Below are 10,494 nucleotides of genomic sequence, written 5' to 3'. Positions count from 1 at the left end.
GACACAATGTTAGGCCACACAAGCCTACGTCGCACCGTAAGTTCAACCATCCGACGGTACAAGTCTAAAAAAAGAGTAAGGCATATTGCACTAATGTAGGCACGACAAGGAGCACGTGTAAAAGAGGCAAAGACTACTTATCGCCCAAATTCAAAATGCAAGCCACACGACTTCTACATTAAGGATTAAAAGTAGCAAAATATTACCCACCACGGAAGGGATAGCTCGCACCTACACGAGTGGAACCCCAAGGCATCTTTCTCAAAAGAACCTACCAAAAATCGTACGCCAAAAGGAAGCATCCCAACATGCATACTTGGGGGCTCCAAGCTACGAAACAACCATAGCAAAATAAAAAAATCTCGAAGCAAATGTTCGAACAATCGAAAGGGCGATGTTTAAGCCCACTTCATGAATGGACCTGACCCCTATCAAGCTTCTAAGGAAACTATTCAAAATCAGTCATTGTTCAAAAAAAAATGATTCAAGCAAACTGATTAATGGACCGCACACGACGGCCATTCTATGAACGCTCGTTCGCACATACATATCATCATTCTAAGTATCGAACATTCACGAACGCGTTCAAAAGAAAAAAAATATATATACAAGAGCGATCAAAATCTTACGCCTCGAGGTATGTTCCTCGGGCCAAATAGACTCGCCCAACTATTGCAATAACTGTACGCCTTAAGAGCAACAATTCCTTAAAATAATCGCCCCAAAGAGACAAGCACCGTAGTCCACCAATCGGCTACGACTTCTCAAGAAAATCATCACGTTCTAAAAATAAAGAAAAAACAAAAGAGAAGAGAATACATAGAACTTCCAAGTGAAATAAACGAATGAACAAGAGGCCAATTGTGTCATCAAAAGACCAGCCCAAACAACATTTTTAACGCCCCACCTGGGCGTGAATTATTTCAACGCCCAGGCCTGGGCGCCGAAAATGAACCCAGGCTCAAAAAAGGCCCTAACTTCTATTGGGCCCTGCCGCATCCATTTGACTCGAAAATTGCCAATTTCCTTACAAAAAGTTGCACCTCACGGCTTTGTTAAGAGTAGCACACCACTACAAAGATCGCTCGCACTTACGAGCACAATCCCAAACACGATCAAGGACATTACAAAATGCGTATCCCCAAAGAACCTCTTTGACAAGAACTGAACGCCAAGCACGAGTACTTGGTGGCTCGAAAGAAAAAAATATATCTAAAAAAAAAGGGGAGTATGCAAGGTTAAAACGATATTCCCAGACTACGCTGTACGAAGTCCCATGTTTGGATAATCTTAAAAAAAAAATATAATAAGACCGGACTACGACCTCAAGACAAAGGTCGCCGTTGATACTTATACATAGTCCCCTAATCAAGGACCCAAGTAGTGGCAAAATTGAGCCGTAAAGACTAGCTCAAAACCATGAAAGATGATGGCCACAAGACAATGGTCCGCCTAAGCACGTTATCAACCCACATTCAGGTTGCAACTAAATCCGAGCATCCCTCGAAAGAATTCGCTCTTACAAGAATGAACAAAAAGAAATTCTCAAAAGAAATCACGATGAACAAAAGAAATAGGGACTTGCCCACCTCAATCGGACAAGATCGCGCCACGAACCATGCGAATCCCAAATAAAAAAGGACGAATTCAGGTTCACTCACCTCCAGCGAGCGGGGCGTCCACCCTTAGAGGACAGGGCTCGCCCACCTTCAGCGGGCGGGGTCTGCGTCACTAGCAGCGCAGGTCCTCAGTTTTCGAAAAATAGAATCTTCAAAAACAAAATGAAATAGGCTCGCCATCTTCAGCCGGCGGGGTCTACGGCGCAAACCACGTAGGTCCTTATTTTCAAAAAATAAACACAAACAAATTTTAAAACAGATTCGTCAACTTCTATCGGACGGGGTGTCCACCCTTAGCGGACAGGCTCGCCATCTTTAGCCGGCGGGGTCTGCGTCACTAACCGCGCAGGTCCTTAGTCGCTGTAGCAATAACATTTTTTTCCGTTTTTCCCAAAAACGATGTGAGTAGCCTTTGGTTTTCCGTTTTTCCCAAAAACGATGTGAGTAGCCTTTGGTTTTCCGTTTTTCCCAAAAACGATGTGAGTAGCCTTTGGTTTTCCGTTTTTCCCAAAAACGATGTGAGTAGCCTTTGGTTTTCTGTTTTTCCCAAAAACGATGTGAGTAGCTTTTGGTTTTCCGTTTTTCCAAAAAAGAGCGATGTGAGTAGTTATTGGTTTTCCGTTTTTTCCAAAAAAAGCGATGTGAGTAGCTTTCCCTTTTTCAAAAATTAAAGGATTGGTTTTCCGTTTTTCCCAAAAACGACGTGAGTAGCTTTTGGTTTTCCGTTTTTCCCAAAAACGATGTGAGTAGCTTTTGGTTTTCCGTTTTTCCAAAAAAAAGAACGATGTGAGTAGCTTTCCTTTTTCCACAAAAAATTCAAAGATTGGTTTTCCGTTTTTTCCAAAAAAGAACGATGTGCTGGATTTTCCTTCGTTTTACGTACCATAAAAACAAGGGGGTTTTCTCGTTTAGCTAACCCTAAAAATGAGAATCTTTAAAAACATTTTTTACCTCGTGATTGGGCTTGGCCAGGCCCAATTACACTTTACAGCTTTGATTTCGAAAACATCTGTAGCTACTCCCAATGACAAAGTGAGGGAGTTTCTACGCACCTTTAGATCCTTCCAATGACAAAGTGAGGAAGTTTCTATACTATCAGTTGACAAATCCCAATGACACGTGAGGGATATGTCGACACTTCAAAGTGATGACCCTTAAGTCAAATGTTATCACTCGGGGGCTCGTGAGACCCTCGCAAAAAACAGGTCACCATGGCTTGTGTGACGCATTCCGTCTAAAACTTTGACCATCGTCTTACTCCAAGACTCAGTCAAAGTGGGGGCTAACTGTAGACACCTACTTTTGTCCCCATTCCCGAAAGGGAAAGGTTCGATGATGAAAACATAAATCTCCACTTGACAACGCATCTCCTATAAAATAACGAATCTCAATCACCCTTCTCGTTTCACCCGAAACCTGCTATTTATAGAAACCTTCTATTTATGGAAACCTGCTAAAAATAGTAACTGCCGTAAAAGGGTAGCTTCTAAAAGTGGAAAGTCATAAAAGATAGAAACCTGTCAGAATTAGGTGTTGCACTCCAACATAAATCCTAAATGAGATAGAAAACTGCGAGAATCCTATTCCTAATATGATTCGTAAATTAGAGTTACGTATTAATTAAAATCCTAACGAGCCTAGAGTTCGTAACGGGCCCAGACGCATTCCGTCATGAAATTGATACGCACTAAAAGACTCGACTAAGTCTCAAACACTACGGATTTCAGGAATCCGAATCTGACTAAGAAAACAGCCCAGACCCTATTTTCAACGCCTGGCTCTGGGCGCCGAAATCTTCGGCGCCCAGGCCTGGGCGCTTGAATTACCTGGGTACGTGTTTTTTTCCTAATTCTTTGTGGATTACAGCTCTGCAATTCTATCTTTCCACAAACTCTTTTCTATAAATATAGCCCAAGTCCGACGTGAAATAACACACAACACACAATTCATATTCTGAGTATTGACTCCAACCCCTAGCCTAAGCCTCACGCTGCGAAATTGTTCACGCGTTCTGTTGCAATCGATCCATAAATCGAACAGAACGTATCCTGTCCCATAATTTGAGATTCGTTAAATAAAAAGGAGAAATAGCAAAGTCAAAGTGGTTAGTTTTCTGAGAACCGTGACGCACCTCTCAAGGGTGTGTTGTAATGTGTCCCTTTTCGATGATTTAATTGCTTTCCTCGCCCTTTTTATGAACTGTTAAACTAACTAAATCTGATTGTTCTACCACGCCTAACAAATATAATATTTTTGGGAAATTGGATTATCATGCTAGGTCCCTTAATGCTATTTAAATCAGATAATCGCGATCGATCTAGTATTATATGTTGCATATTGCTAAAATCAACTCAGATTAGTTTAATAGTTAACGCATGTCCCTTCAATTATTTATGCTGAGCTAGTAAGGATATCCTGCCTCTGGAGTTATCGAAGAGCGAGTACTCCTCTCGGTAGTTACAGTCCCCCAAACCCTCAATCTCTACCCTGCGGGTGTACGTTGAGCGATCCCCACCACCAGGGATCACAAGGGAACCTACGGCCGTCGTGGTCAAACATAATTGCACTCCCTTTATGTCACGATAACCGGGTTTTGTCAGTTTTTCTCATTGTCGTTAAAAACTGAATGGCGACTCCTATATTACTAGTCAATTGGGTGTAAACTCACAGGAAATCCAATTACACTTGATTGAATAAAAAGAATCGTCACACCCACGAGGGACGAGGTCACGCAATAGCCTCGTGCTTTTTCGACCCCCTCACAGAATCGAACCTACATCCCCTATGCATATGCATAGTGCTCTACCATTTTAGCTAATAGGTTTAAGCACATCTACTAACAAAATATCATAACAAACAGAAGTTTGCAAGTGGAAGAACAATTTCTGCTTAGGGTTTCTTATCCTACTTTGACCAAAACAACCCAATTAAATGAACAACGATAAACATAAATAATTTTGTGGATTTGATATATAAATAGGCATAAGAAATCACCTGACGGATGTGTTTGCGAGGCTTAACAGGCTTAGATTGGTGGACAGAAGCATAGTCCTGGGGCATGAACTCAACATGAGTAGGTGGCTTGTTCTTGAATGCAAGAATCCTTGTCATGTTCATGTTGAATACCTCCCTCAGATGCTTCTGGTTGGCCTCCTTCGAAGGTGAGCTAGTAGTCGGGTCCTCCTCCCTCAATTCATACTACTGATTTATACCAAGAACTAGGTGCTCATCTGAGCCACACCCAATCTGGCCCCAACTTGCAGCAGCATGTATCAATTGAACAAAAAGTAAATGGAACTAATTTAAAATAAATGGAACTGATTTAAAGTAATTCACATAAACAAAAAATCTCAAGTTGCATCACATTTTCAAAAGTAGATAAATAACTAAAAAAGTAGATGGAACTAATTCAAAAGTTAACAGCCAACCGCAAGCACATGCATCATGGGAAATTGCATTTCCTTCATGAGCATCTCGGTACAAACTCCTGCTGTCTATAGATATGTTGATTGTTCTTAGTTTTTTTTTTCTTAAGAAGTGCTCTTCTTATGACCAAATCTACCTCTTAGTTTCTGACTTCTGAGTGCTGGACACGTCTCATTTTCTGTTTGCGAAATTACTTGACAGTTCTTGATTATTTCGCTGAAAACTACTATTTCCATCTAGAATTAATAGTCATGAAATTACTTGGGACTTATTCACCCCTCCTCTTTCATCATTATTACCAGATGATTCCTTTTAACAAATACACCCCATTATCACAATCTACAAACACCTTCTATACCAATGTTCTACGCGCACACCACCTTTTTGTCATGTCTTGGCATTAACACACCAACTTTAACCCTCTAATTTTATCAGCTTTGTCAATTTCCTTCTTCAAACAACAACAGAACAACTCAATCAACAACCTCAAAACTCGAAAAACAAACCCACTTGTTTTATCTCTAAATAACCCAGTAATTTGATTTGCCAATTTGGCAATGCAGCCTAAATATCCGATTCAAGATACTAAAGTCAATGGCAATGTATCCCCATGATAACAAATAACGATAGAAAAGAATCAATGAATGATCAAAAATAATAATTATTAGTTAGAAAACAATGCAATGATCAAAAGAAATTATCAAAATGTTGAAACTACTCTACAAGATTTGGTTTAAGGAGAAATAAATGAATAAATAAATATGTTGTAGGTTGCAGGTTGTTAAAGTAGGGCCAACATTCTGACTTGAACATATTGTTGCAGGTTAGATCAGTAAATCATGAATTTCCTGCTCATTAAGCAGCAACTTAATCTAGCCAAAATCTCCACAATAGCAGTCAGCAAGCCTATCAAGGAATCTACATCAAAGACGACCTAACGCAACAACTAATTTACTTCTTGACCTAATTGATTTACTTCTGATCCTCCTTGATCTACTTCAAGAACGAATATCATTATGAGACAATGTGAAATAGAACGATTAGTTTACTTTAAGTGAGATTTAGTTTACTTTAAGTGAGATTTAGTTATGTATCAGAATGATTTAGTTTACTTTAATTGAGATTTAGTTTACTTTAATAGAGATTTAATTTACCTTAAGAACCAGAAGCTCATTTATAGTGTCCTGTGCAGACTGCAACATCTAACATCTAGAACTGAAACTCTACCCATACAGCAGGCAGTCCCTCTAAACCGAACATAACCACTGATAGAAACAAACCAGCAAACAAGATTATTAATCTGTATCAATTGCACATATCCGAGCTCCAAAATTCACCAAAAACAAGTAAAAAATCATTCCAAAAACACAGAAGTTCGAGCGCAATAAAACCTCCACAAAATTAACTAAAAAATCACAACATTCAGAATTATAGGTTGCGATTAGCATAATTGTTGATCAAAAACAAATTCGAGGAAAAACGGCAGAAATTCGAGCAAAAGCCACAGAAATTGAGCAAAAATCGCAGAATTTCAAGCAAAAATCGCAAAAAAAATGGAGTAAATTCGACATTAAAAAATCGAAAGAATTAAGTAAAATTACCTCAAAATCTTTGTAGTTTTCGCGAAATTAAGATCTAATTGCCGGTTTTTAAAGTGTAATTTCAAGCAAATTGGTTGAGGAGAGACACGATTGCGTTTGAATTTGAGTGAGGAGAGAGAAATGAACGTCAGTGAGTGAGGGTTGTAGAGAGAGAAAACATCAGCTCAGTTAGGAGATTGAAAAGAACCACGCGTGATTTAATTTGTGAGATAAGATCTCAGCCGCTCGTTTCACCTAAATCTAACGGTTCACAGAGGTTCTCATTATAAGGTAGTTCTCATCTTAAGGGAGGTTCTCACCCGAACCTGGTCCTATATATATATATATATATATATATATATATATATATATATATATATATATATATATATCTAAAAGAAAAAAAGATTGGAAATACCTTGAGAGTTGCGACTCATTTAGATCCGAAAAACCACACAAGTAAAGAAGCATGTTGACTATTTAGGCTAGTCATGTTGTATTCAGTTAGGGGATATTAAGAAGTGGCTGGGTCCAAACGTTCCCAGATTATTTGTATTTGTAGTCTGTACTAGTATACAACCCGTGCAATTGCACGGTTTTATAAGTTTGTACTGATATTTTAAATAAAATCATTTAAATGAGTGATGGTAAAAATTTGGATTGTGCATATCATACGTAGTAATTAATTAACAAATTATAGTTTTTAGGACTATTTGCAACACACATTGTTAATCTTACACATTTTACTATTTCAAAGATCATATTTACTCTAATTTTTGTTTCGTATCACACATTATGTATATGTTTTAATAGATTAGTTTGAAGATACAACCTCCACATCATGTTCCTATAAAAAACGTGTATTAGAATCAAATTAAAAACAAAATCTTACTTTGAACGTAACACATTATTTTGAGTATACTTTTGTAAGTTATAGGAATGACCTCCACAATAGGATTGACATCCATAAATTGGTTGACCAATTGCTCATCGTCACTAATTCTAAGCACAATGTATTTTCCCCATTTTTTGTCAATATTGTACTTAGAAATTTGAGTTTTAAACAAAAATCTTTTATTTAAGAACATATTGAGTTCTTCGGAAAATAAAGCACTTTTATTATCCTAAAAAACGAATATATAATGTAAAGGTATGTTGGTATAATAGGATGGGGAATTGGTACTTGATTAGTAAATTATTTACAGGTACAAGATAATATAAAGATGCTACCAAAATAAAATAATATCTTGCGCAAAACATTTCTTATTTTAAAATAAGTAAATAAATTACCTTGTGCGACTTATTTTTTAAATCCATTGCTGATATTTGAAGTACTTAAAAAACCTCGATAAAAAATGTTAAAGGTTGCAAATCCGTTGTCGTCTTCCACTGTTACGGTGACGTTGTACCTGATACAACATAATTTGTTATTTGTTAAATAATAAAATAAGTTGTAACTCATACAAAAACAATTACACACTAATTGTTTCTACAGAAAAGATACCCTGGTGGTGCAGATTTAACATGTGAATCACACTTTGAGCACCAAAACGTTCCACCTCCTTCATAATCAATTTTCTTGTTACAAAGTTTGCATGAATTATAATACTATTTGGTTTCATTTTCTATAGAAATAATGGACGCAAGTACCACACAATAACATTCCTGCAAAATTTATAAAAAGAGTAACTACGCAATAACATTATTCCTATTCGGTGATATTCAAATCTATAGTAAATCGAATTGTGTGCAATAATATATATTTAAATGAAACTGATGTGTTTGACAATTTATAGTTGATGTATACACAATAATTTTATTTCCTAGTTAATTGTTGGAGACAAATATTATTGCGGAAGTACGACAAGAGCAAAACGTTGCTCTTGTGCTATTGTCAAACACTTGCTCGTGAAATAACATATCATTAACTTATATTTTTTCGCATATCTCACCCAACCGTATAAGTTCAGACAATACTAAGAACTCGTCATATATGGAATGCGAACTTTGACTTGATAAGTGAGTTAGTTTTGATGAGTGACAATCTTTATCGGAAATACTATATAAAAGAAATAATAATAATAAAGTAACAATTCAATATATGGTAAAATATGAGTATGTCCTATAGAATATATTTTCTTGAACTCATTCATTTCGGGCATGTCTCATTGACCAATAGTTTAGTTGCAAAAAGTGAATTTGAATTTAAAACTCCACCTACATCAAATACGTTATTGTAATATAAACACGACATATATATTTGTAATATGCACTATGGTTAATAAAGATAGTCTACGTCCGTTACAACTTCTATTACCTTTGAAAACCTTGATTTGAGCAAATTGAATAACAACGATAATGCGTCCATTATGACTTTTATTTTGTTTATAGGCAACCATTTGTTGAGTATATTTTCCCCATAATGCGCATTTTAATGTATTATTTCTACCAAAAAAAGATTAAAGAGATTGTCATATGAAATATTAAAATATAATATAAAATTATTAATTTAGAAACTTGGGTAATTAAATTGTTTACTGCGTATCTTCAATTTCAAGTTGCAAAAAACCAGTTTGGGGTGTTGGTTGTTGATTTATCTACCATATCACCAACGCTGGAAACTTCTCCAATTACATCTGCAAACATATAAATGTGGAGATTAAATAATCAAACCAAATGAACTATGCATGCGAAATAAATAACTCGAAATCATACCAACTAAAACTGCATCATCAATTTCATTCTGAAGTATTTTGTTAGAAGAGACAAGTTTCAAACCATATAAAGGGAGTTCCTCATCTCCACATTCCTTGACTATAGTGTTGTAAAATAAATTAATTATGTAGGTATAGATAGTTGGCCTATGTTTTCCCAAATTTGATTATACTCCAAAATTAGCAATAATGCGCGAAGATCCTTCTTTCATAAGATTTTTAAATTTTTCAATGAGAGATTTTTTTATGATGGCTTGAATTTTAGACCCATGAGACCTAAAAAAGATTATGAGAATGATAATAAACAATATGAAAAACCTACAACAAAGATACTTTGTTACATACGAAATAATTAAAAATACTTTTTCATCAATCAAGACCATTTTGATGGCCTTAATTTCAGTTTTATTTGTAGTATTCTGGGTTTTCCCAAAGTCGTATAAATTTAACTTTTATTTTCCATTTCTCCTTAAGCGGAGTTATATCACAAATCATAGCTAATGAATGAGCCATCTATAACCTATCAAGTATTTATAGGATAATTTTTTAAATGTATAGTTATATTGTGTCATAGATGACTTGTATACTGATGGACTATTGATATATATGGTATAAAACGTACTTACATATGTCAATTATATTCTTAAAATTGTGTAGACCAAACTGTTGTGGGATCTTTTGTGGTGATGACGTGTCACGCATTCCTCGAAGGTATCAAGTATGCGCTGGCACGATCTTCATGCAACCTGCAAAACAAGAATATTCCCGTAGGAATATTCCTTCCGATGCCTAAGTAAGTATAGGCTAGAGAGAGAAGTAACTTTCAGAGAGAAGGCAAAGCAAAGATAGTTTAAGGTAGGTGGGAATGAATTGAATGTCCCTTTTACCTTGGGATCTGAACTATTTATAGGGCTAGGGTTTCTTGGGAATTGATCCCTAAACCCTAGCTGCATGATTGGATGTCTTCTGAGGTTGGGACATGTGTCTTTTTTGATGATGTTTTCTGGGCTGAGGGTGCCTTTGTGAGTTGGGCCTCTCTTTTGGGCTTTTATTTTATTTCTTCAATAAGACATTTCTTAAGTGCCTATCTCATCATCAGAGGGCCACGTGTCTCCCTTAGGGGGACTTTTAGTTTAGGCCACATCATTTTCCCCT

The 10,494-nt window shown here is 36.4% G+C and overlaps 1 protein-coding gene across 11 annotated transcripts in view; it reads right to left on the bottom strand.

Annotated features, from left to right (window-relative positions):
- LOC130461053 (YTH domain-containing protein ECT2-like) overlaps window positions 1-6,798 on the bottom strand; it is a 45,581-nt gene extending 38,783 nt beyond the window's left edge. For 5 of the 11 annotated variants that reach the window (XR_008921359.1, XR_008921358.1, XR_008921360.1 and 2 more), the window contains exon 1: window positions 4,614-6,191. Coding sequence is in view for 8 of the 11 variants with exons in the window: in XM_056828948.1 (XP_056684926.1) it covers window positions 4,614-4,736 (123 nt within the window). In the remaining 3 variants the exon portion in view is untranslated. The other 6 variants (XM_056828944.1, XM_056828941.1, XM_056828942.1 and 3 more) reach the window with 6 other exon arrangements.
- Between the last annotated feature and the right edge of the window lie 3,696 nt (window positions 6,799-10,494).

The sequence above is a fragment of the Spinacia oleracea genome, chromosome 5, assembly GCF_020520425.1.
Source record: "Spinacia oleracea cultivar Varoflay chromosome 5, BTI_SOV_V1, whole genome shotgun sequence".
Classification (NCBI taxonomy): domain Eukaryota; kingdom Viridiplantae; phylum Streptophyta; class Magnoliopsida; order Caryophyllales; family Amaranthaceae; genus Spinacia; species Spinacia oleracea.
This window is presented reverse-complemented; position numbering and strand designations above follow the sequence as displayed.